The sequence below is a fragment of the Taudactylus pleione genome, unplaced genomic scaffold (genome assembly GCF_031769625.1).
Source record: "Taudactylus pleione unplaced genomic scaffold, aTauple2 ptg002745l, whole genome shotgun sequence".
Lineage (NCBI taxonomy): Eukaryota > Metazoa > Chordata > Amphibia > Anura > Myobatrachidae > Taudactylus > Taudactylus pleione.
Genome location: NW_028287120.1, coordinates 55,516 through 82,620, shown reverse-complemented (window position 1 = coordinate 82,620; position 27,105 = coordinate 55,516). Strand labels below are relative to the sequence as shown.

General features: G+C 47.4%; 1 protein-coding gene across 2 annotated transcripts in view; it reads right to left on the bottom strand.

Annotated features, from left to right (window-relative positions):
* The window catches only part of LOC148431161 (uncharacterized), a 79,138-nt gene that overhangs the window by 31,889 nt on the left and 20,144 nt on the right, over positions 1–27,105 (bottom strand). For both annotated transcript variants that reach the window (XM_088466259.1, XM_088466260.1), the window contains exons 6-8: positions 8,086–8,160; positions 7,929–7,989; positions 5,759–5,959 (exon numbers count right to left, since the gene is read on the bottom strand). In XM_088466259.1, the coding sequence (XP_088322385.1) occupies positions 5,759–5,959; positions 7,929–7,989; positions 8,086–8,160 (337 nt within the window). The remainder of the gene's footprint in view (positions 1–5,758; positions 5,960–7,928; positions 7,990–8,085; positions 8,161–27,105) is intronic.

Here is a 27,105-nt window from a genome sequence, read left to right as displayed (position 1 = left end):
TTGACTAAAATAATGCCAAACCCTGTAATAGATACGGGCAGAGGAAGGCTTTCGTACCCTAATCATCATTTGAATCACAGAGCTGAAGAAACCTTTGGCTCTTAAGATGGAAGATTCAAGAGCCACGCCGTCAAAGACAGACGAGGTAAGTCCGTATGCAGGCAGGGACCCAGTGCTAACAGATCCAGCCATAGAGGAAGAGGATACAGACTGTCTTTGAATAGATTCCGTATGTCGGTGAACCAATGGCGTCTGGGCCAAGCAGTAGCCACTAGTATTACTGTTCTGCCTTCCTGCTTGAATTTCCTGAGGATCCTTGGAAGGAGGGAATATGGAGGAAAGAGATACGCCAGCTTATTGCTAGTGCGTCCACGAAGACTGGTGGTTGTGACGAGATGCCATGAGGTCTATGTCTGGTAGGCCCCATTTGTCCACCAAGAGTTGAAATACTTCTGGATGAAGAGACCACTCTCTGGTGTACATGTCCTGATGATTAAGAAGTCAGATTCCAAATTGAGAACTCCCGGGATGAATATTACAGAGATAGCCGGAAGATGACGTTCTGCCCAAATCAGAACCCTTGTCACTTCCCTCATGGCTGCATGACTTTGCGTGCCTCCCTGATGATTGAGATAATGCGACCACAGTAGCCTGTCGGACTAGATTTGGACCGGCCTGCCCTGGAGCAGGTCCTGTGCCATGATAAGTGCTTTGTATACTGCTCGAAGCTCCAAAATGTTTATGGGCAGATGACTTTCCTAATTTGTCCATCTTCCCCGGAAGGTGTGATGACCTGTCACTGCCCCCCATCCGTGAAGACTGGCGTATGTGGTGAGAAGCACCTAATTTGGAATCCAGAATAGGCGACCTTTGTCCAGAAGATCCTTTTAAAGCCACCACAAGAGAGAGACGAACCTCCAGAGTGAGACGGATACTCTGGGATCTTATTAGAAGATACTGTCCGTTCCCATCTGGAGAGAATCAATTTTTGCAGAGGCCTGGAATGGAACTGAGCAAACCCCACCATGTCGAAGGTGGATACCATTGGCCCCAAGAAGCCCATCGCTTGCATAGCAATTTACATATTCGCAATAAGGCCGCAATTTTGTCCTCTGGCAGAAATACCCTTTGTGCCTGAGAATCCAGAAGCGCTCCCAGATGTACCATCTGCTGTGTTGGAGAAAGAGGATTTTTTCCAATTGATGATCCAGCCGTGCTTCTGTAAACAGGTAATGGTCAGTTGGAGATAGTGTTGTAAAACAACTGGAGACTGTGCCAATATCTGAAGGTAGTCCAGATATGGTAGCATTCTGATTCCCTGATGCCTGAGGTAGGCCGTGGCGCCATTATTTTGATAAAGACCCGAGGGGACATTGATAGACCAAAGGACAGTGCCTGAAATTGGTAAAACCATAGAAATTGTTGCTGGGATGGCGTAATAGACACATGCAAATACACATCCTCAATGTCCAGGGAAACCATAAAATCCCCAGGCTCCATTGCCAAAATAATTGAGCTAAGAATTTCCATACGGAACTTTGGTACACAGATAAATTTGTTGAGGGTTTTCAGATTTAGAATAGGGCGATGAGACCCATTTGGTTTCTGAACCAAAAATAGATTGGAATAATAAACTCTTCCTTGTTGCAACACAGGAACCGGGATTATTACCCCAGCCTGCATCAGGGAGTAAATGGCCTCCTGAAAGGCCAAGGCCTTGACCACATCTAGTGGAGGATTTGTGCAAAAAAAATTCTGGGGAGGATGCCTCCAGAAAGTGAGGGCATACTTCTGAGAAACCACTTCTCGGACCCAGACATCTGTTGTTGTGTGATGCCAGTAATCCGCAAACTGAAGAGTTCGGCGATCCACCCTGGCATCCCCCAGGAGGAGGCCCTCCCCATCAGGCCGAGGGTTTGTCGTCCGGCTTAGAAGCTGGACGTCTGCGAAAACTAGACGACCTGGAGGAAGACTGTTCTTTTGCTTCTCCCTGGGGACGAAAAGAAAACTGACTAGAATTTGATGTAGCCGTAGATGGGAGACCTGCAGATTTTGAAGCTGCCATAGTAGATATTAGCTTATCTAACTCTGCTCCAAAAAGTATATTTCCATAGAAAGGAAAGGATTCCAGAGCCTTCTTTGATCCTGTATCAGCTTTCCAGGACCTTAACTAAAGGACCCTACAAGCCACCACTGAGGCTGCTGATGCCTTAGAAGCTAACAATCCTCACCCATTCCTCTCCCATTTACATCTCTGATCTCATCTCCCTCCACTCTTCTGTCCGCCCTCTTCGTTCACTTAATACACGCCGCCTTTCATGCCAATTGATTACTTCCTCCCACTCCCGCCTCCAAGACCTTGCCCGTGCTGCTCCTCACCTTTGGAACTCCCTCCCTCTCCCTATCAGACTCTGCACCTCTCTACCATCTTTCAAACGAGCTCTTAAGACCCACTACTTCATTAAAGCCTTCCAGCTCTCATCCTAACTTGCTGCTACATCTTCCTTTCTCCCCGCCCACCCTATTCTGTGTCACTCCTGTTTGTCTTCCCCTCCCTTAAAGAATGTAAGCTCTTTCGAGCAGGGCCCTCTACCCTCTTGTGCTTCTCCCTACTGTAATTTAATTTATCTCTTACTCCCTACTAGGGCAACTAACACTTGGCTGCTTATGCGGGTGTTAATGTCACTAATATAGCAATGTTTATCCATGTCCTGTATTGTATTGTAAGTCAATGGTTACTTTTTTGTCTATGTACTTTGTAAGGCGCTGCGGAACACTTGTTATTTATTATTATTATTAACAATCCAGCATCTATTGCAGCTTCTCCCAAATAGGAGGCTGCTTCCCGTATGTGGGAGATATACATCATCTGTTCTCTGGTAGCATCTGGTAGAGAATCTTCCAACGAGTAAGCTCCAGATGATGAAATATTGCCTTAAGACATGTTTAAATTTTCCTATCTGTGGGATCTTTAAGAGAAGATGCTGACTGAATAGGCAATGTAGCGTACCTAAGTATCACATTAACATCCACCGTAGGAGGTACGTCTCACTTAGTACATTCAGAAGCTGGAAAGGATACAACTATGCTAATCTTTTAGTAACCTAAAACAGTTTATCCAGGTTACCCCCCATGCCTTTTCCATAAGTTCAGTGAGCTGCTTAGAATTAGGATACTCTGTTTTTAACCACCTTCCGGTGTTTAAACACTGGAGCCTTCTTACTAGGAGCCGGCTCATCTTCCTGAATATTAAGGATTGAATTGACCGCCCTCACCAAAGGAGGAACATTCACTGTAGATGGATGGTCCTCCTCCCCCGAGCTAGACCCCGGAGAAGAACCCTGCGCATCATCATCTGATTCCTCTGATGATGCTTCTGAATCCATATGCTGAGCAGACTGATAAAAAGATCTTGTGCCTAGGCACCTTAGCGACTACCGGCCTGTTTACAACAGCTGACTGAGCCTTACTCTGACTTGAGTGGGCATAAGCATCCATCCAGGAAGGATGTATAGGAGGTGTAAACATAGCATGCTGTGGGTACCGGATACAAGGAGGCAGCATGGGAGTAGCCATACGATCCACAAACTGCTTCATTACCTGAGACAAGGAGGACACCCAAGATGGCTCATGTACAGGGGCTGGTAAACTGGACTGGTGAGGTGGTTCTTTATAAAAGACAGCACACAAACCATCCTGTATAAAGCCCTGAGGGGACAAACCCACCAAACAGGATTTACATGAAACCAGCACAGGTGCCTCCACCTCCAGTTTCCCTTTACCTTTTGACATATTCAAAATTAAAGGTAACAAATTATGTAATGTGACAGCCTTCACAAATACTAGTAAATGTGAAGTATCCAGAGAAAAGCCCCCCACCCACCTACCAGAGGGATGGGGAGAAAAAAAAACAGTGTCAATACAGCAGCTAGCAAATAGTCACATACAATGCATATATAAATATAGTTGCACTGGACTCTGAATCAACTACCCAAACAGGAGGACTGGTAGGATATAGAGCACTATATACCTGACCCAGGGGAGAGGTATACAGGGAGACTGACCCAAAACCTCCTGAGACCAACAGCGTACAGATAGTGGCCTGTGAGCGTCTCATGCACGAGCAGGGTAGGAGGAGCGACCCAGACGCACGAATATCTTTGATGGATCTGCATCTGGGTTGGGGTAGGAGCTGCCGGGGGAGAGCCTACCTCCTCTAAGCTGCATCAACAGGACAGTGACACTGGCTTCATGGCAGCAGAAACGTCTGCTGCTGATCCCCAGCGTCAGACGATAAGACCCTGGTGGTATGTGAAGACGCGGACGCTCCGAACCCTCACTGCAGCGGCTTCCAGTGAGTGTCTGGCGCTGGAAGCAAGGAATGCCACACGCGATTTCCCCGCAAGCAAGGAATCGCCTTACCTGACATCTCCGTGCGTCCGGGCCCCAGAATCACTGCTAGCAAGCTCTGCAGTGACCCGCCGAAATCACCAGAGATGTTACTGGCGTTGCGGCCAGGCGGAGGCAGACAGAGTGTTAATTCAGACGCTCTGCACTGCTAACTCGCAAACATAAAAAATAAAATATAACATAAAAGCTTAGTACTGTCTGAGCAGTCCCGTTACAAAGGTGCGGCAGGATTCAGACGCACCAAACGAACAACTGCATGGCTGCGGCCAGGGGTGGGGTATGAGGAGGACGACCAGAGGCATCCTGGGAGCTGAAAGCTTTAACTGTTTGGTGCCTGGATCACTCCAACCACATTACCCTCATGGTATCCCTGTGGATCCCTATGGAGCCTAAAGAAAGAAGGTTTTCCACACCCTGTGATAATTCCTGGTGGAAACTGGTTTTGTAAGTCCTGAGCATGCGTTGAGGCAGACTAAGGATCATGGCCTCGACAGCCACACCGTTAAAGAAGAGTTAAAACTTAACTATATATACCCTGAATCAACATGTCTTGGCGGCAAACAAAGACAGGCCCCATGCCATACTGAGAATGCCAGTGTACCATGCTGAAGAAGCACTGAAGCTTTGCCACTAGAGGGTACATGTGATCAGATCAAAGGTCTTCAAACATTTTGTCCTAGAGCAGAAGAACTTCAGCATGGCTCAACTGAGATGCCATCATGTCGTCTTCCCCGCTGTGTAGGGGCTACCTGCCGAGAAATTCTGCTTCCCGTTGCCCACCTTTGTTCCAGATATCACGCTGGTGATTATTACACTCTGCTCTACTCATCGCATGATCCTGCTGATTATTGTCAAGGCTGGTGAGCTTATGGTGCCTCCCCAGGTAACAAGAGGCTTTAAGTCTAGGTCTGGTTGTTCCACAGGATGGTGGACTCCAATTTTTGGGGGGGATCCCGACTTCCTGAGGGACTCCAGCTACTGGCTGACCAGTATGGGGCTAGTTATTGTGATGGCAGGGGGACCCTATGCCGTCGGTCTCCCTGCTATAGTGTTACCCCCACAGCTGGTTCAGCCCAGTGCTGGTTATTGGAAAATAGGAGGAACCCCTTGTCGGTTTTGCTCCCCTTTTTTTCCAATATCAGACCAGGTTCTGAAGTCCGGGGCTGGTTACTTTTTAGAGGGGGGGATGGGGTGGTAAAGGGGAGCAATGCATTAAAAAAATTAAATTAACCTTTTCTTTAGCTGGCACAGATCATACTGTGCCATGTAACTGCCCATTATTAGGACACGAGACAGAGGGTAATTTAGTAGGTGGCCAGGGTAAAAAGGATTATAGGATTCTGCTCACTTGCAAGCTTAGACTCTGCCTCCTTCGTGCCTCTATTGGACTTAGGGGGACTCCTTTCCCTCGGGGAGGTCTCCTTCAACTTGTCCGGGCTGCGGATAGAAGTGTTCTGCTTAGCCTTACGCTTCTTGCCACGCTGTGACGGAGAGCTATACGGTGCCATGGGAACCTTAGGGGCATCTCTGAGGGGAAGATGATCAGATCCTGCAGAGTAATAAAGAGGAAATATGAGAGAGGAGGAATAAGAGTTTCAGGGGGATTAGAGACCGAAGGAAGAGGCTAGGAGAAGCGGGTTGGGAGAGAGAAGGCGGCGGTTACATGTAAACGCTGGAGGAAAGATGGCAGAGAGAGACGGAGGGCTAGGATAGAGAAAGCGGTTACAGGGGAATGCTGGAGGAAGGAGGAGCAGCAGGTAGGACTAGGACGCTGCTGTGGAGGATAGAACGTCAGAGACGGAGGGTTAGGAGAGAGGAGAATGTAGTTACGAGGAATGCTGGAGGAAGGAGGAGCAGCAGGAAGGACTAGGACGCTGCTGTGGAGGATAGAACGTCGGAGACGGAGGGTTAGGAGAGAGGAGAATGTAGTTACAGGGGAATGCTGGAGGAAGGAGGAGCAGCAGGAAGGACTAGGACGCTGCTGTGGAGGATAGAACGTCAGACGGAGGGTTAGGAGAGAGGAGAATGTAGTTACAGGGCAATGCTGGAGGAAGGAGGAGTAGCAGGTAGGTCTAGGATGCTGCTGTGGAGGATAGAACGTCAGAGACGGAGGGTTAGCAGAGAGGAGAATGTAGTTACGAGGAATGCTGGAGGAAGGAGGAGCAGCAGGAAGGACTAGGACGTTGCTGTGGAGGATAGAACGTCAGAGACGGAGGGTTAGGAGAGAGGAGAATGTAGTTACAGGGGAATGCTGGAGGAAGGAGGAGCAGCAGGAAGGACTAGGACGCTGCTGTGGAGGATAGAACGTCAGACGGAGGGTTAGGAGAGAGGAGAATGTAGTTACAGGGGAATGCTGGAGGAAGGAGGAGCAGCAGGTAGGTCTAGGATGCTGCTGTGGAGGATAGAACGTCAGAGACGGAGGGTTAGCAGAGAGGAGAATGTAGTTACAGGGGAATGCTGGAGGAAGGAGGGGCAGCAGGAAGGACTAGGACGCTGCTGTGGAGGATAGAACGTCAGAGACGGAGGGTTAGGAGAGAGGAGAATGTAGTTACAGGGGAATGCTGGAGGATGGAGGAGCAGCAGGAAGGACTAGGACGCTGCTGTGGAGGATAGAACGTCAGAGACGGAGGGTTAGGAGAGAGGAGAATGTAGTTACAGGGGAATGCTGGAGGATGGAGGAGCAGCAGGAAGGACTAGGACGCTGCTATGGAGGATAGAACGTCAGAGAAGGAGGGTTAGGAGAGAGGAGAATGTAGTTACGGGGAATGCTGGAAGAAGGAGGAGCAGCAGGTAGGTCTAGGACGCTGCTGTGGAGGCTAGAACGTCAGACGGAGGGTTAGGAGAGAGGAGAATGTAGTGACGGGGAATGCTGGAGGAAGGAGGAGCAGCAGGTAGGTCTAGGATGCTGCTGTGGAGGATAGAACATCAGAGACGGAGGGTTAGGAGAGAGGAGAATGTAGTTACGGGGAATGCTGGAGGAAGGAGGAGCAGCAGGAAGGACTAGGACGCTGCTATGGAGGATAGAACGTCAGAGACGGAGGGTTAGGAGGAGAATGTAGTTACAGGGGAATGCTGGAGGAAGGAGGAGCAACAGGAAGGACTAGGACGCTGCTATGGAGGATAGAACGTCAGAGACGGAGGGTTAGGAGGAGAATGTAGTTACAGGGGAATGCTGGAGGAAGGAGGAGCAACAGGAAGGACTAGGACGCTGCTGTGGAGGATAGAATGTCAGAGACGGAGGGGTTAGGAGAGAGAATGTAGTTACGGGGAATATTGGAGGAAGGAGGAGCAGCAGGAAGGACTAGGACGCTGCTGTGGAGGATAGAACGTCAGACGGAGGGTTAGGAGAGAGGAGAATGTAGTTACGGGGAATGCTGGAGGAAGGAGGAGCAGCAGGAAGGACTAGGACGCTGCTGTGGAGGATAGAACGTCAGACGGAGGGTTAGCAGAGAGGAGAATGTAGTTACGGGGAATGAGCTGGAGGAAGGAGTAGAAGAGTGACAGGGGCGTACACTTACCTGCCCGCAGAGCACTGCACTGCCAGCACCTCTCTTTAGATAACACATTTACGGTCTTACACTACAGGAATAAAAGCCATGAAACACATTAGTGACGTTCACATGACACATGACGTTCTAAGCTGGTTTCATTGCTCGTTCATTTAAATAATTTCACCTGCTGACAGTTCCACCGATCTGAATTGGGAACATATTTTAGGTTTATCTGCTTCCCTCTAAAATTCACAATGCCCTGAAAAATAATGGACAATAATTACAGACAGTGATCAGCAAATTGAGCTCTGAGATTTAGTCTTAACCTGCCCACAAAACGAATGGGTCTAACTGGCAGCGAGCTGGGGAAACCACTAAATATCGGTAGGAGACAGTATGTGCCCCATACACCGATATGTCCTCTACATTATCTGAGCGGGAAATCCGGAAACCAGGTCATTGTGCAAAAACTGAATTCACTACACAATGCCAATTATAGGTTTCAGCTACACCTACTAAATTCAGCCACAATTATATTTTATCACTGTAAAAGAACAGAACGTGGCAATACTGCTATTCATTAAAGTAAAACATCATATTCCTCAATTACATATGCAAAAGTAAAACGCTTTGAAACTAATTAACATGTTATAATTTCCCAATTAAATTGAGGTTATGCCATGTTTACTGCCATTACTTTTGTAGCAATGAGAACACGTCACAACACAACAAATAGGATTTTATTCAGACAGTACAACGGGTAGTATTACCACCAACACCGTGTATATGCCCGTTTCCCACATTCATTAGTCCAGCTTCCTGCCTCTACCCGCAACTCAGGAAACAAAAACATTAAATGCAAGAAGGGGATTTTTGTACTTACCGTCAAGAGCCTTTGTCTGAGGCTATCGGAGGGGACAGACGGCAGGTTATGTTTCACCCCTAGAAGGCAGGGCACTGACGAAGAACCCATACTTACTACCACTACGGTTACAATCTGCCCAAAATGGCAAACGTAATTAAGCAGGGTAAAATCACAGAGAGCTTAGTCTGTATCCACTTACAGCCTTGGAACAAGACCTATAATACACAGTAAATCCATTTACCTTCATCAGCGGCAGGGGTGATGGACTCTGGCATGTCCCAAAGGCACCCACAAGTGGAGAAAAGAAATGCCAGGGCAGAAGTGGCTGCCTGAGGATTTATAGCGTTCCAATGTCAAATTTTGGAAGAGCATGCAGAGATAAGATAGCTGCCCTGCGAACCTGGTTCAGATACGTTACATGTCCTACCAACCAAGAAGAATCCACTCGTGACACCAATAGGCTTGCCAGATTACCATCCTGATCCAGCAGAACTGGGAGGAGGCTCCAAATCTGTAAAAATAAGCTTTGTACAGGATGTGCAAGGTGTCCGTGCAATGGACCTACCAACTCCAGGACAGAGTAGAAGACAAATGATTGAAGCTCTACTTTCTTGGAGTAGCTGAGAGCCGAGAGTGCAAGACATTGAGATGGAGAATTGTAGGGCTGCTGGACATTGCCCACGCTCTGCAAACACAAAAACATGTCTGCCAAGAGAAACCGGAGTCTCCAGGGAACTCTGTGCCAGGTCTGGTCTCATACTCTTATGGAAGAGGAAACACTAACAAGAAATGTGGGCTTATACTGAGGAAGGAGGGAAACTCCCAGTCACAGCTAGAGAGGGTGGAAGTGGGTTCAGCCACTGACCAATGTGTGAGAAACATCACAGGCCGCCAGGGAATTGGCTGCTCATCTGGCTGCCGGCCTGGCAAAATGAACTCTGCCCTGGTCATGAAACACAAAAACTCACTATCCCCCAGCAATCTAATCAGCAGGGAAAAGGAGATGCCAAGGTTGAGAGGCACGAGGCGCCTGCAGGCATTTAACTTTCCTCAAAAGTCCCCACTGAACAGAGTCCGGTTGGAGGAATAAGCATTAAGAGGTACTCAGGCCCTTCTCCGCCAGACTGGATAGGAGTATCCATAGTCACCCGCTAGGCTAAGCTAGAACACAAGAGCCAAATATTCTATCAGAAGGTGGAATAATAGATCAGAGAGTCAGTACCTCTTGGCGGCATCATGGGAAAAGCTGGATACATCTTACAGGCTGCTGTGAGAAGATGAATCTCACCTGGAGGCCTGGAGACAAGGGGTAACAGCAGCTACTAGCCGGCTGTGTCTCATGTATACGGCTTTCATTATTCACGGCAATCCCGCAGGCCCTTCCATTAGCATTACGGAAGCTGGTGCAGGAAGCCACAATATTCTAATGCTGAGTAAGGAGTTCCCATGGCCTCTGAATTAGAAAACACATTCCACCATGGATAGTTCTCCTCCTACTCGGCAAGCTTGTGCCTAGGGAAGATGACTGGCTAAAGAGCCTGAGCATCAGCCCTCCCTAACCAAGACCATGCTGTGACAGCCATGGCAGGAGACGCGTTCCTGTAAGCAGGCACAGAAGTGCACAACTGCTTAGGAAATTAAGGTCATGGACAAAAGATAGGTAAGATGGAAGCAGGCCAGACAGAGGAACCCCCCTGCCATGCTCCATGCAACAACTTAGGCTTCCTTCAGGTTTGTAAAATTAGAAAATATTATATTTCCCAGTGCCCTGCCTTATAGGGGTGGAACAAAACTCACCGCCTGTGTACCTACAGTTGAGGTAAAAACGTAACGATCAATGTATAGTGAGATTGTAATCTATGCCGTGTATGGGGTATTCAATTGGAAAAGAGTCAAAAGCCATCAGAACTGTAGGCCAAGAAAGGAGCTGGTTTCACATGATCGTGATCCAGAGCTGGAACCAAGTCCTCCTAAATGTAGAGCTGGATGGTCTGCACACATTCCAACCTTCTTTACGTTCACGGAGGCACCATCAGTCCTGGAGCGCACACCAGGATGTTATCCTGCTGTAATGGCTCTCACCCCAAACTCTTGTAAGGTTCAATAATATGAGATATGGTAAGAACTTACCCTTGTTATCTCTATTTCTACGAAGTCCATAGGGTTCCACAGGATACCTTGGGGTATAGGTGTGACGTCAGTCGCAGGGCACCAAAGAGTTAAGCTTTCAGCCTCCCAGGATGCACTAGGTCCCCCTCCTATACCCCGCCCCCGGGCCAAGGCACCTCAGTTAGTTACCAAGCCATAGGCCGGAGGAGGAGAAGGAAGAGAGAGAACAAAGATCTGGACACATACAAGAATCACATTCTCACCAGAGGGAGACGGAAAACCGGTGACCAGAGCAAAGCCCATCTGCAGCACAGGTGCGACAGGGCGGGAGTCCTGTGGAACCCTATGGACTTCGTAGAAATAGAGATAACAAGGGTAAGTTCTTACCATATCTCATATTTTCTACTTCAGGGTCCATAGGGTATCCACAGGATACCTTGGGGATGTCCCAAAGCAGTATCCTTTAAGGGTGGGGACGCTCCTGTGCAGAAAGGAGAATCCGCCGCCCGAAGGAAGCATCCTGAGAGGCGAAGGTGTCAAACCTGTAATACCTCACGAAGGTATGGACAGAAGACCACGTAGCAGCCTTGCAGATCTGAACTGCCGAGGCACCACGTCGAGCTGCCCACGAAGGACCCACAGACCTAGTGGAATGAGCCTTCAGAGAAGGAGGGACCGGTAGGCCTTCATGAAGATAAGCTTCAGAAATAGCCATACGGATCCAGGCTGCCAAAGTTTGCTTTGAAGCAGGCCAACCCTTTTTACAGAAGCCATAGAGGACAACAAAGCGTCCGACTTCCTAAACAAAGAAGTGCGGTCAACATAAGTCCTTAAGGCCCGCACAACATCCAAAGAGGCCTCACCCACGGAAAGACCCGGTGAGTTAAAGGCCGGAACAACTATTTCCTCGTTAACATGAAACTGGGAAACAACTTTGGGAAGAAACTTGGGCCGAGTGCGGAGCACTGCCCTGTTCCCATGAAAAACCAAGAAAGGGGGTCTACAAGAAAGAGCCCCTAACTCAGAAACACGTCTGGCTGAAGCAACGGCCAGAAGGAAAACAGTCTTAGCTGTTAGCCATTTAATATCCACTGAGCCCAGTGGTTCAAACGGCGGTCCTTGGAGAGCCCTCAGGACCACAGCCAAATCCCAAGGCGCCACAGGTGGAACAAAGGGCGGCTGAATACGGAGAACACCTTGCATAAAGGTGCGCACATCCGGGATTGTAGCAATCCTACGGTGAAACCAGACAGATAGGGCCGAAACCTGTACCTTCAAAGAAGCAAGGCGAAGCCCATGATCTAGTCCCGCTTGCAGGAAGGCGAGAATCCGAGACAGACGAAACTCCCGCGGTGCATAACCTCTCGGTCGACACCACTGGAAGAACATATGCCACACGCGATGGTATATCCTCGCGGAAGACGGTTTCCGAGCTCGTAACATGGTACGCACCACAGAGCTGGAAAACCCCCAGGACCTCAGCATGGCCGTCTCAACAGCCACGCCGCCAAAGACAGCCGAGTCAGGTCCGGGTGAAGACAAGGACCCTGAGACAGAAGGTCCGGTCGTAGCGGCAACCGCAGAGGACTGTCCACGGACAGACCCTGAAGGTCTGAGAACCAGTGCCGTCTGGGCCACGCGGGAGCTATCAACAGGAGCGTCCCTCCTTCCTGTTTGAATTTCCGGATTACCCGTGGAAGAAGGGAGACCGGAGGGAACAGGTATGCGAACCTGAACGTCCACCGGACGGACAGAGCATCCACCAGAGACGCCCCTTCGTCTCTTGTGCGAGACCCGTACACCGGCAACTTGTTGTTGTGCCGGGACGCCATGAGGTCGATTTCTGGAAGACCCCACCTGTCCACCAGTAGTTGAAAAACGTCCGGGTGCAGGGACCATTCCCCTGGATGAACGTCCTGGCGACTTAGAAAGTCTGCCTCCCAATTTAGCACTCCCGGGATGAAGACCGCTGATATGGCCGGAAGATTGCGCTCCGCCCAAACCAGGATCCGAGAGACCTCTACGAGAGCCGCCCGACTGCGAGTTCCTCCTTGCCTGTTTATGTAGGCCACGGTGGTAGCATTGTCCGACTGGACCTGCACCGGGTGACCCTGGAGAAACCGCTGTGCCTGCAGGAGAGCATTGAAGACCGCACGGAGTTCCAAGATATTTATTGGAAGCTCCGCTTCTGTCGGTGTCCACCTGCCCTGGAACAAGTGTGGACCCGAAACTGCTCCCCAGCCCCGAAGACTGGCGTCCGTTGTCAACAGGACCCAATTTGGAACCCAGAACGGACGTCCCTTGTTGAGGTGGGTCGTCTTTAACCACCACGCAAGGGACAGGCGAACCTCCGGGGTGAGCACAATCGTCTGGAACTTCAGAGACTGAGGCAGCCCGTTCCACTTGGACAGGATCAGGTGCTGCAGAGGTCTGGAGTGAAACTGGGCGTATTCCACCATGTCGAACACCGACACCATGGAGCCCAGTAACCTCATCGCCGAGTGTAAGGACACCCGGCGGCTGTGCAGACAACTGCGCACCCTTGACTGTAAAGCAGAGATCTTGTCCTCCGTCACGAAGATCCTTTGCTGTCCCGAGTCCAATAAGGCTCCAAGATGAAGAATCCTCCGAGACGGGATTAGAGTGGACTTCTGCCAGTTGATTAGCCAGCCGTGCCATTACAGCAGTGCAATGGTCAGGTCCAAGTGGTGTAACAGGAGCTCTGGAGATCCTGCCACCAATAACAGGTCGTCCAAGTACGGCAACATGCGGACTCCTTGCAGCCGCAGAGAAGCCGCCATGACCGCCATAGCGTCCTGTAAGTTCAATGACACCATGTAGTCCCCAGGTTCCAGCGCCAGAATGATGGACCGTAGGGTCTCCATCCGAAACTTCGGGACCCGCAAAGACTTGTTGAGTGCTTTGAGGTTGAGAATCGGACGATATGACCCATTGGGTTTCTGTACCAAAAAAAGATTTGAATAGAAACCCTGGCCCCTCTGGGAGAATGGAACAGGCACTATAACTCCAGCCTGGAGCATAGTGTGCAATACCTTCCGCAGCTCCGTAGCCTTGTTCCGGTCTGATGGTAGACCCGTGGTGAAGAATCGAGCCGGGGGTCTGTGCCGGAAGGAGAGGGCGTACCCGTGAGAGACCACCTCCAGAACCCAAGTGTCTGTCGTAGTGAACGACCAACACCGGGAGAACTGCAGCAGGCGGCCTCCCACCCTGGGATCCCCCAAGGGGAGACCCGGACCGTCAGGCCGCAGGCTTGTCATCTGGCTTGGGGGCCGGACGTCTGGTACTCCATGCCTGTTTCCGGGGCTTGACCGATTTCTTAGGGCCAGCCTGTCGAGGAAACGACTGTGGTTTGGGCCTGCCCTGGGCCCTAGATGACCGAAAGGACGATGGTCCAGAACCAGAAGGAGCAGCGGCCGACGGGAGACAAGCAGATTTGGCTGCCGCCAGCGTGGCCACAATCTTATCCAGATCCGGACCGAAGAGAACTTCTCCGGTAAACGGCAACGCTTCCAGACCTTTCTTGGATCTGCGTCCGCCTTCCAGGATCGCAGCCACAAGGTGCGACGAGCAGCTACCGCTGCTGAAGAAATTCTAGACACCAGAGTACTAATGTCTAGAGCCGCCTCGTTGATGTAGGTGGCCGAATCACGGAGATTGCCAATCAACTCCGCCTGTTCGGCCGGACAGTCGGATTCAAAAGAAGCCTCTAATGAATCCGCCCAGCGCTCCATCGCTCTGGCAACCCAGCAAATGGCCATAGCCGGCCGTGCTGCCCCCCTGCAAGGGAATAAGCAGACTTCAGGCAGATTTCTACCTTGCGGTCCGTAGCATCCTTAAGGGAGGACATGGATGGCATCGGCAATGTGGCACTACGGACAAGACGGGTCATGTGAGAATCCACCTGTGGAGGGGATTCACACTTAGCAAAATAATTATCCGCGAACGGATAAGCCACCGCCAGGCGTCTCTGCGGCTGGTATCTTTTGCCAGGTTGTTTCCACGCCTCCTCTAAATGGTCCACCAACTGACCCGAAAGAGGAAAGACTGTGGCATCGCCCTTCACATCTTTGAAAAAGGCATACTTAGATTTAGCCGCTGGGGGAACTTCGTCCTCAATCACCAAGGCTGTGCGGACCGCCCGAATAAGTCCAGGAATATATACTTTGGACTTAGCATCAGCGTCCTTAGTATGGAAAGGTTCCTGATCGTAAGGATCCAGAATCTCCCCATCATCAGACGTCCCTTCGTCATCCTCATAAGGAGCGGACAGAGACGCCACCGGCCTTTTATGAGGCCGCATCACAGACTCCCCTTGCAACACATCCGACAAGTGCTGTACAGAACTCGTCAGGGAGTTAACCCACGCTGGCTCCTGAGAACCCGGGAGCGGGGAAATAGGGAGACTGTGGGGTACCACCAATTGTCGTGGGAACCCCTGCATGGGTGACGACACCACAGACTGCTGGGACAAACCCATCGGAGTAAACGCGGGCTGCGGAGCTAACTGGCCCACTAAAGCTGTTAACGCCTGAGCGAAACAAGCCCAGGGCGGCTCCTGTACCGGTGCTGTAACCGTAATAGGCCGCGCCATGGACAAACACTGCCGGCAAAGGCCCTCCGCGCTACCCTCCCCCTCCGCTAACGGTACTTTGCACGTGGTACACTGTAGCCGGAGGGGAAAATCACTTTCAGACATGATGGCACCACGTATGTGACCTCTCTCACCAATTAAGTATTAAATAGGCGAGAGACCACCCTGCAGCACCGCACCGCAAGGGCTTTAGCAGAAAGAACAGGGACAGTAATAAAGCTGACAGTTTAGAGAAGAAAAGTTACAGGCAGCGCTAGCACAGTCACATACAATGCAGAGAAATAACAATTCCTGCACTAACAGCGCTGATCACTCAACTACACAGACACAGGGCCTGGTAGGACACAGCGCTGCATACACAGACCTGAGCCACAGCGGAGGAGAGGTATGCGGGGGGACCCAGACCACGATGCTTCCTTCCAGACTTCCAGCAGCGTTCACCATGCGTTGCAGAGAAGATGGCCGCCGAGGAGCAGAGAGAAGCTGGCCTGGGGGAGGAGCGCTGACACAGGACCAGTCAGCACAGTGCAGAGAGGGCTGTGTGCAGCGGGGGAGGCGCCGGCTGTGAGACAGGGAAGGCGCGCTCCCCTGGCATGCATTTAACCCCTGGGACGCCGCAGCGCTACCGCTCTGCTGCGGTCCGCTGTCCCAGGGGGTAGTGGAAGCGCAGGTTGGTCGCCTGGCTCCACGCTGCAGCCAGTCCCCAGGGAGCCCCCTGCCTGGGGACTTAGGACCATGTGATCAGCGGGGACCCACCGCGGAACCCCGCTGCTTACCTCTGTCCCCCTTGAATCCGGCCATGGTCCGGAACATCTGGGGTCACCGCTAGCTGTGACCCCAGACGCCCACCAGCATCCCCGGATCAGTACCGGCGTTCTGGTACCGGCGGGGTGTAGGGAAGACAGCATGGACGTCAGGACTGACTGTCCATGCTGTTCATCCAGATGTGCAGCCACAGCTGCATGAAGAAAAAGCTTCAGGGGCTCTTCTAGCCCCCACTCCAACAGGTGCACCCGACTCCGGCCGGGCACCAAACTAAACTGAGGTGCCTTGGCCCGGGGGCGGGGTATAGGAGGGGGACCTAGTGCATCCTGGGAGGCTGAAAGCTTAACTCTTTGGTGCCCTGCGACTGACGTCACACCTATACCCCAAGGTATCCTGTGGATACCCTATGGACCCTGAAGTAGAAATATGACGGGGAAATGTGACAGAAATCCTTGGAAAACACAGATCGGCCAGAGATGGTTCCTGGTTATAGGCGATTCATTGTCCTCTCCAAGGATGTGGAAAAAGGAGGCTGGCCAGAGCCTTGGAAGAACTTGTGCAATCTAATGACGCCTCATGTAACAGACAATGGTGTCTGTAATGTGCATTTCAAATGTACAAGTTACAAACCGGCACCAGCTATGGATATAAACTTTGCAGTATTGTCGTAAAGGAAAAACAACTCCCTCAACGAGGAAATAGTGCACTTTAATTTCTTTATCAAGAAAGTGTAGTGTGCACCAATATGGTGCGTAAGCTGGCCGCTAGTGACCCCACAAGAGATTACCGGTAACTATATTCAACAAATGTAACAATAAAAATTGGGTACAAACTGGCACGCGCACACACGAGACTAGGAATAGTCGGTGGCCATTTCTGAATGGCGACATAACTGCATATATAAACTGAATCCTGTATCTTCTGAGAAGGCTAATGAAGATAATTGCCTAATATGCCCACAGTCTAAGCTGCACATCCACAGGAAAACAGGCTCCATTCTAATATAATGGTTCATACACAGAGCACGATTACTCCATGGTTCTGCTAGATTATAGATAGGGGGACAACACTTGGATAAAATATAATGGAGCAATGCCACTTCCCCAGTGTCTTGTCCGATCTGTAACTAAGGCAGGTTTCTTTATTAGAGCAGGGGGCTTAACGGTTCCATGCTGCAAGCCGAGGACGGGCAGCTAGCTACCCGGGTACACAGGGGTAGATCTGGTAGTAAACAAATTAAAAAATCCTGCTTTCGGAAGGAGAAGGGCTTCATATGAGCTGAGGGAATGAGAGTCTGGAACCGGAACAGCTTCTCAGCTTACTGCAATCCTGGGAGACTAAATGACGGCACTAATGGAGGCTGCAGCAACCAAGACAAGCTGCTATAGGTCCTCTGTATTGAAATCTATTTAAATTCAACTTGGCATTTTTACGACAGAAAGACAAAGTCATACCGTACAGCCTAATACACTGGCGATTGCTAGCACAATTTTTGCAGCCACAAACCAGCCTGATCACAAACAGAAAGAGACACCCACTCGAGGTGAGCCCCTAAAATAGGGGTGTTTTGCTAACATCCTGCATTTTGTCAGCGGACGGCTAGATCTTTGCCTCAGTACTGCTGCAGTACCAGTGGTAAAGCAGACAACGCCTACAAAGTAGTATAGGAATTGGACAAAGGAGAATTGAGTTCCAATGTGAAGCTTGCTTGGCACTGCTGCTTCCTCGCCCAGGTCTATAGCATCTTCACTGGTAACAAGAGCTCTGCCACATCAAGGGATCTCGGAAAGGTCATTTACCATCCAAACTGGCAATTTCCATGTGGATAAGAGAAGGAATCATACAGGCGCACAAGAGAAATGGACATAAAAGTACCAGCAATAATACAAGCGCGGTGGCAGCCTATACGGTATAATGAGCTCGGGGCTCTATGACAGCAGGTTGGCCACCTCTCTGTACCTTCTCTAGCCATCAGCAGCTGGATGGCCACCTCTCTCTGTACCTTCTCTAGCCATCAGCTGGATGGCCACCTCTCTCTGTACCTTCTCTAGCCATCATCAGCTGGATGGCCACCTCTCTCTGTACCTTATCTAGCCATCATCAGCTGGATGGCCACCTCTCTGTACCTTCACTAGCCATCATCAGCTGGATGGATTATCCTCTGCCCATTCTCAGTTTAGGAGACACTTATAGAATGTTTGATTTTTGTAGCAGAATGTGGTATTTTGGTAGTGTTGTTCCTATTGTACTGCTAGGGAACATCCCATTGTAAGGACCACCATGAAGTACTAAAGTGGGAAGACACCCAAATATAATTGCAGATAATTCCTTTTCCTCAGAGTACTCCATGCAGCCCGGGGCCTGGCCTACTATCCCCCCCGACACGCACTAAAGACATTTCCGGTGTTCCCTCCTATGGTCATAAATTGGGCTGTACTGAAATGTATTTTAGGAAAAAAAGATGATTAAATTAATAAACTGGGTGGTCCTAAAGTGGAAGTAGTTTGAACGTTATTCATTCTCAGGTGGATCTGAAAATGCGCTTGTTGGACAAACCAGTGTTTCTGCAGGCAGGCTGGTCTGATCCGCCAGGAGTCCCCACAAATAATCAGCCAATAATCACTATTGCCAGCTACCTGTATATTCTTCCAAGCCCAAGTCCCCATGAGAGGAGGGACGTTCATAAAAGTGATCTTAGGGTCAGTTTCTCAGAAGCCATTACCGTGACGCGGGCACATTGCCAGGGAGGAAGGAGAAGTACGTAGCACCTGACCCTGGCAACCGATATTTGTTACAGCTGTAGATGAGCCACCCCCCGCACCTGAGCTACAGAAAAGAAGAAGGTGGAGAAGTACGGCGCATTTTATACTGGTGATATACCCTAGCGCTGGTTTACGCGAGCCGTCCTACAAGCATTACACACCTAACTACAGCCAGTTGGGAAAGTCCCTCCGCAGTGACTGTGTGATGAGTGTGTCACTATCTGTCACTGCGGAGGGACTTTCCCAAATCCCTGTACGCCAATAGAACAGGGAAGTGGATGGTAAAATAAAGCTCATCCTACAGACGTTTGTAGCAGGGAAAACAGAGAAAGCCACATAATAGAACATCCACAAAAACTGACAGAACACTATATAGTAGAAGGGTCATTCCACATCAGTATCACCCAAAAAAAAAAAATTAAATTGTGAGCCACCCATCTCACATTTTTTTGAATTTTTTTTTTTTTAGTTGAGAGGATGTCAAAACAACTATTTCTGCCAAATATCTCAACTGTCTGACAATTAGTTTATTAAATATTGATTTTTCAATGTATTAAATAATTTACTAATCGCGGCGTCTTTATCCAGTTTATTTGAAGTATCACGGATGTTTCTTAAGGAATCACCACAAAATTTGGACCCCATAGGTAACTTTTCCTCCGGAATTCAAAAATCCAAACCAAAATTACTTTATCTGCCTCATGTTTTGCGTTACGGCAAAAACGCACGTTTTTTGAATAGAATAGAATTAAAAACGCTAGGTTCCATCGACATTAGGGATCCCATTTTTTTTGGGGTGCTTCAAAAAGGTAAACATTACTACCACAAAAAAAAAATCAGCAGGTTACTCCGTTTCATAGAGGAGAAAAAAAAAATCATCAAGCTAACGCTTGATTACTGGTGTACCGCATGCATAATTTACACATGGTTAAAAACCATAACAAAAAAGTGAACTAAACTGAGTCAATGGGATAAAACTCCCATAGAGAAAATTAAACTTAACAGAAATTGATGGGAAAGGTATTCTCTGTAGAGATTTCCAGAGAAAGAGAGAGGTAGACACAGAAAGATAGTCAATCATGGCAGCTGCTCATTCAAAGTGCACATTTGGTAGTCTTTTAAATACGGACTGCCATATTACTAGCTACTCAAAAACCAGTTAGTTATGAACACTTAGCGAAACTATTACCAAAATTGGAGTATGTTTACTACTTTAGTGATGGTGCTAGTGCACAATACAAGAACTGCAAAAACTTTTTGAACTTATGCTTCCATAAAGATGACTTCAACATTCAAGCAGAAAGGAATTTTTTTGGCACATCTCATGGTAAGAGTCCGTGTGATGGCATTAGAGGGACAGTTAAACGTCTAGCCACACGCACCAGTATGCAAAAAGTGGAAACCCATCACATCTTGACACATTTGGACCTGTATAGCTGGGAAAATGAAAATGTACATGGCATAAAATTTTTTTACGTAACACAAAATGAAATACAAGACTGCAAAGCCAAGCTGCATAGACGTCTACAAACTGCAAAGTGTGTGGCAGGAACACGTTCTCATCACAGATTTCAGCCTATTAGTAATGATGAGCTACACATATATTGATTGGTTTCTGCTGTCTTCATGTTGTCTGATGACAGAGTTCATGTCACTATGACCACAGTCACAAAAAATTTAGACAAAAGTGATCTGGAACATACATAGCAGCAGTGTACGATAACATCTGGTACATTGGGTATATCATTAAATGTAATGAGGAGGAACAAGATGTGCTGGTACACTTCATGAAACGAAACCAACCAACAAATGTGCTGTCCTGGCCTTCAAGAGATAAGTGTTTTGTTCCTTTTATTCACGTCCTCTGTGTAACAAGTGCCAGCTATCCAAAGAAGTACTGGAAGACTTTCTGTTGACACTTTAAGCAAAATTACAGACCATTACAAACAAGTTCCCAACAAGGGAAAAATGAGATTGTTGACTCAACTTCAGTTATGGACTCAAGTTATGTTAAAGGTTTCACATTTCATGGTTTCTTGTGTTTATTATGTATGCGGTACAACAGTAATCGAACATCAACTTCATTTATTTTTTTTCCTCCACTATGAAACAGAGTACCCTGCTGATTTTTTTTGTGGTAATAATGTTTACCTTTTTTAAGCACCCAAAAAAAATGGGATCCCTAATGTCGATGGAACCTAGCGTTTTTAATTCTATTCGAAAAACGTGCGTTTTTGCTGTGACGCAAAACATGAGGCAGATAAAGTAATTTGGTTTCGTTTTTGGTTTCGGGGGGAAAAGTTACCTTAGGGGTCCAAATTTCATGGTGATTGCTTAATAAACATCCGTGATATTTCAAATAAACTGGATAAAGTCACAATTAGTAAATAATTTAATACATTGAAAAATCAATATTTAATAAACTAATTGTCAGACAGTCGAGATATTTGGCAGAAATAGTTGTCTTGACATCCTCTCTTAACTAAAAAATGTTCATAGAAATCTGAGACAGGTGGTGGACACCCCTGGTTGAACTGACATGGAATGACCCAGAATACAGCGCTCTATACCCGACTAACCGGCAACAAAAACTGACAGAATGACAGGACACTATATAGCAGAATACAGCGCTCTATACCCGACTAACAGGCAACAAAAACTGACAGAATGACAGGACACTATAGCAGAATAAAGTGCTCTATACCAGACTAACAAGCAAGAAAAAATTACAGAATGACAGGACACTATATAGCAGAATACAGTGCTCTATACCAGACTAACAGGCAACAAAAACTGACAGAATGACAGGACACTATAGCAGAATAAAGTGCTCTATACCAGACTAACAAGCAAGAAAAACTGACAGAATGACAGGACACTATATAGCAGAATACAGCGCTCTATACCAGACTAACAGGCAACAAAAACTGACAGAATGACAGGACACTATATAGCAGAATACAGTGCTCTATACCCGACTAACAGGCAACAAAAACTGACAGAATGACAGGACACTATATAGCAGAATACAGTGCTCTATACCCGACTAAAAGGCAACTAAAACTGACAGAATGACAGGACACTATATAGCAGAATACAGTGCTCTATACCAGACTACCAGGCAACAAAAAATTACAGAATGACAGGACACTATATAGCAGAATACAGCGCTCTATACCTGACTAACGGGCAACAAAAACTGACAATGACAGGACAGTATATAGCAGAATACAGTGCTCTATACCCGACTAACAGGCAACAAAAACTGACAGAATGACAGGTCAGTATATAGCAGAATACAGCGCTCTATACCCGACTAACAGGCAATAAAAACTGACAGAATGACAGGACACTATAGCAGAATACAGCGCTCTATACCAGACTAACAAGCAAGAAAAAATTACAGAATGACAGGACACTATATAGCAGAATACAGTGCTCTATATCCGACTAACAGGCAAGAAAAACTGACAGAATGACAGGACACTATATAGCAGAATACAGCGCTCTATACCAGACTAACAGGCAACAAAAACTGACAGAATGACAGGACACTATATAGCAGAATACAGTGCTCTATACCCGACTAACAGGCAACAAAAACTGACAGAATGACAGGACACTATATAGCAGAATACAGTGCTCTATACCCGACTAAAAGGCAACTAAAACTGACAGAATGACAGGACACTATATAGCAGAATACAGTGCTCTATACCCGACTAACAGGCAACAAAAACTGACAGAATGACAGGACACTATATAGCAGAATACAGCGCTCTATACCAGACTAACAGGCAACAAAAACTGACAGAATGACAGGTCAGTATATAGCAGAATACAGCGCTCTATACCCGACTAACAGGCAATAAAAACTGACAGAATGACAGGACACTATAGCAGAATACAGTGCTCTATACCCGACTAACAGGCAACTAAAACTGACAGAATGACAGGACACTATATAGCAGAATACAGCGCTCTATACCTGACTAACAGGCAACAAAAACTGACAGAATGACAGGACAGTATATAGCAGAATACAGCGCTCTATACCTAACTGCAACAAAAACTGACAGAATGATAGGACACTATATAGCAGAATACAGTGCTCTATACCCGACTAACAGGCAACAAAAACTGACAGAATGACAGGACACTATAGCAGAATAAAGTGCTCTATACCTAACTGCAACAAAAACTGACAGAATGACAGGACACTATAGTAGAAAACAGTGCTCTATACCAGACTACCAGGCAACAAAAAATTACAGAATGACAGGTCAGTATATAGCAGAATACAGCGCTCTATACCTGACTAACAGGCAACAAAAACTGACAATGACAGGACAGTATATAGCAGAATACAGTGCTCTATACCCGACTAACAGGCAACAAAAACTGACAGAATGACAGGACAGTATATAGCAGAATACAGCGCTCTATACCCGACTAACAGGCAACTAAAACTGACAGAATGACAGGACACTATAGCAGAATAAAGTGCTCTATACCTAACAGGCAACAAAAACTGACAGAATGACAGGACACTATAGTAGAAAACAGTGCTCTATACCAGACTAACAGGCAACAAAAAATTACAGAATGACAGGACACTATATAGCAGAATACAGTGCTCTATACCCGACTAACAGGCAACTAAAACTGACAGAATGACAGGACACTATAGCAGAATAAAGTGCTCTATACCTAACAGGCAACAAAAACTGACAGAATGACAGGACACTATAGTAGAAAACAGTGCTCTATACCAGACTAACAGGCAACAAAAAATTACAGAATGACAGGACACTATATAGCAGAATACAGTGCTCTATACCAGACTAACAGGCAACAAAAAATTACAGAATGACAGGACACTATATAGCAGAATACAGCGCTCTATACCTGACTAACAGGCAACAACTGACAGAATGACAGGACACTATATAGCAGAATACAGCGCTCTATACCTGACTAACAGGCAACAAAAACTGACAGAATGACAGGACACTATATAGCAGAATACAGTGCTCTATACCCGACTAACAGGCAACAAAAACTGACAGAATGACAGGACACTATATAGCAGAATACAGCGCTCTATACCAGACTAACAGGCAACAAAAACTGACAGAATGACAGGACAGTATATAGCAGAATACAGCGCTCTATACCCGACTAACAGGCAACAAAAACTGACAGAATGACAGGACACTATATAGCAGAATACAGCGCTCTATACCTAACTGCAACAAAAACTGACAGAATGACAGGACACTATATAGCAGAATACAGCGCTCTATACCAGACTAACAGGCAACAAAAACTGACAGAATGACAGGTCAGTATATAGCAGAATACAGCGCTCTATACCCGACTAACAGGCAATAAAAACTGACAGAATGACAGGACACTATAGCAGAATACAGTGCTCTATACCCGACTAACAGGCAACTAAAACTGACAGAATGACAGGACACTATATAGCAGAATACAGCGCTCTATACCTGACTAACAGGCAACAAAAACTGACAGAATGACAGGACAGTATATAGCAGAATACAGCGCTCTATACCTAACTGCAACAAAAACTGACAGAATGATAGGACACTATATAGCAGAATACAGTGCTCTATACCCGACTAACAGGCAACAAAAACTGACAGAATGACAGGACACTATAGCAGAATAAAGTGCTCTATACCTAACTGCAACAAAAACTGACAGAATGACAGGACACTATAGTAGAAAACAGTGCTCTATACCAGACTACCAGGCAACAAAAAATTACAGAATGACAGGACACTATATAGCAGAATACAGCGCTCTATACCTGACTAACAGGCAACAAAAACTGACAATGACAGGACAGTATATAGCAGAATACAGTGCTCTATACCCGACTAACAGGCAACAAAAACTGACAGAATGACAGGACAGTATATAGCAGAATACAGCGCTCTATACCCGACTAACAGGCAACTAAAACTGACAGAATGACAGGACACTATAGCAGAATAAAGTGCTCTATACCTAACAGGCAACAAAAACTGACAGAATGACAGGACACTATAGTAGAAAACAGTGCTCTATACCAGACTAACAGGCAACAAAAAATTACAGAATGACAGGACACTATATAGCAGAATACAGTGCTCTATACCCGACTAACAGGCAACTAAAACTGACAGAATGACAGGACACTATAGCAGAATAAAGTGCTCTATACCTAACAGGCAACAAAAACTGACAGAATGACAGGACACTATAGTAGAAAACAGTGCTCTATACCAGACTAACAGGCAACAAAAAATTACAGAATGACAGGACACTATATAGCAGAATACAGTGCTCTATACCAGACTAACAGGCAACAAAAAATTACAGAATGACAGGACACTATATAGCAGAATACAGCGCTCTATACCTGACTAACAGGCAACAACTGACAGAATGACAGGACACTATATAGCAGAATACAGCGCTCTATACCTGACTAACAGGCAACAAAAACTGACAGAATGACAGGACACTATATAGCAGAATACAGTGCTCTATACCCGACTAACAGGCAACAAAAACTGACAGAATGACAGGACACTATATAGCAGAATACAGCGCTCTATACCAGACTAACAGGCAACAAAAACTGACAGAATGACAGGACAGTATATAGCAGAATACAGCGCTCTATACCCGACTAACAGGCAACAAAAACTGACAGAATGACAGGACACTATATAGCAGAATACAGCGCTCTATACCTAACTGCAACAAAAACTGACAGAATGAAATACCCCTTTACCAACTGCCAGCTCTGATCATGCTCCATACGACAGGCCAGAACCCCCTGTAAGATGCTCCAATGTAGGGGTGACATGTTCCTTCCTGATAAACAGATCGCTCAGTTATAACTGCAGACTCACATCGGTAGACGATGGGCTCAGCGGGCACGCACAGCTCCGCGCCGCTGAATGTGCCATTTCCGAGTCTGTAGGTATTTTCTGCATACCAAACAATTTCCTCCATATTTCAGTATGTACTGTCTGCTCGCCTTTAATTATAAATATGGTATAATAAAAAAAGTCGCTGTGCCAGCAATTCCAATGTAGACAGAACACAGTCAAAAGGTCGACAATAGAAATTTTATGGTTAGGCTGAAAATTAGGTGTCAAAATTTTGGTTCATGTCAACACTGGTTGTCGACATTCAGTACCGGTCGAATTTATAGTGTCTCGATAACGAACGTCGATATTTATAACTTAACACACATACGAAACGTGTGCTCTAGAACGTCCTAACAGCTGCGGCTAAGAACCAGGCGACCATATGACTAAACGCTCTTATTAAGAGAAAAGGAGCCAGTCACAGAGGGAGGGTGCGGCGGGAACACCGTGTTCGCTAAGGCGAAATGAAACCTGGGAGTTTTCCCAACAGAATATGCTGGCGCTATATAAGTAAATGTTAATAAATAATAAAGTTATCTGAATCTGAGGAACGTACACGTTACAGAAACGCTGTGATCAGCGTACAGAACGTGCACGCGCTGAAAGCTTAGAGCCAGGACGCTGAATACAGCCCTAGGACCGGATCAGTTCATTGAGCTCAAAGAGGAAAAATGTAGCGCAATGTAGAAGGGGCAAATGCTGCGAGTGGTAATCCAGCAGGGGTTGGGTACGGAATGCCGGCGCTTGGGAACCCGGCGGTGAAAATCCCGTCGCTGGCATCTTAACAGGGTTAAGATACAGGCACCTGTCGGTAGGTATCCTTACCCTACTCCTAAACCCTCCCTCCCCAGTGCCTAAACCTAACCTTTACCGTTAGTGCCTAACCCTCCTCTAGCCCCCGCTACTCACCTTCGGCATGTCGGTAGTCGGGATGATGGCGCCAGGATTCTGACAGGTGTCTGGATTCCGGCGCCGGTATTCTATCCTGTGCCGGGATACTGAACGTATCCCCTCCCCTGGTGCCTGCACGGTTATTGCATTAAAATCAGCGACTTTCAGCTGACCCCAGGTTCCCAGTTCAGGAGCTGTGGAGCGGATCTGGTCGCTTCCACCCGTTGTGTAAGATCTCTCGTCAGCAATG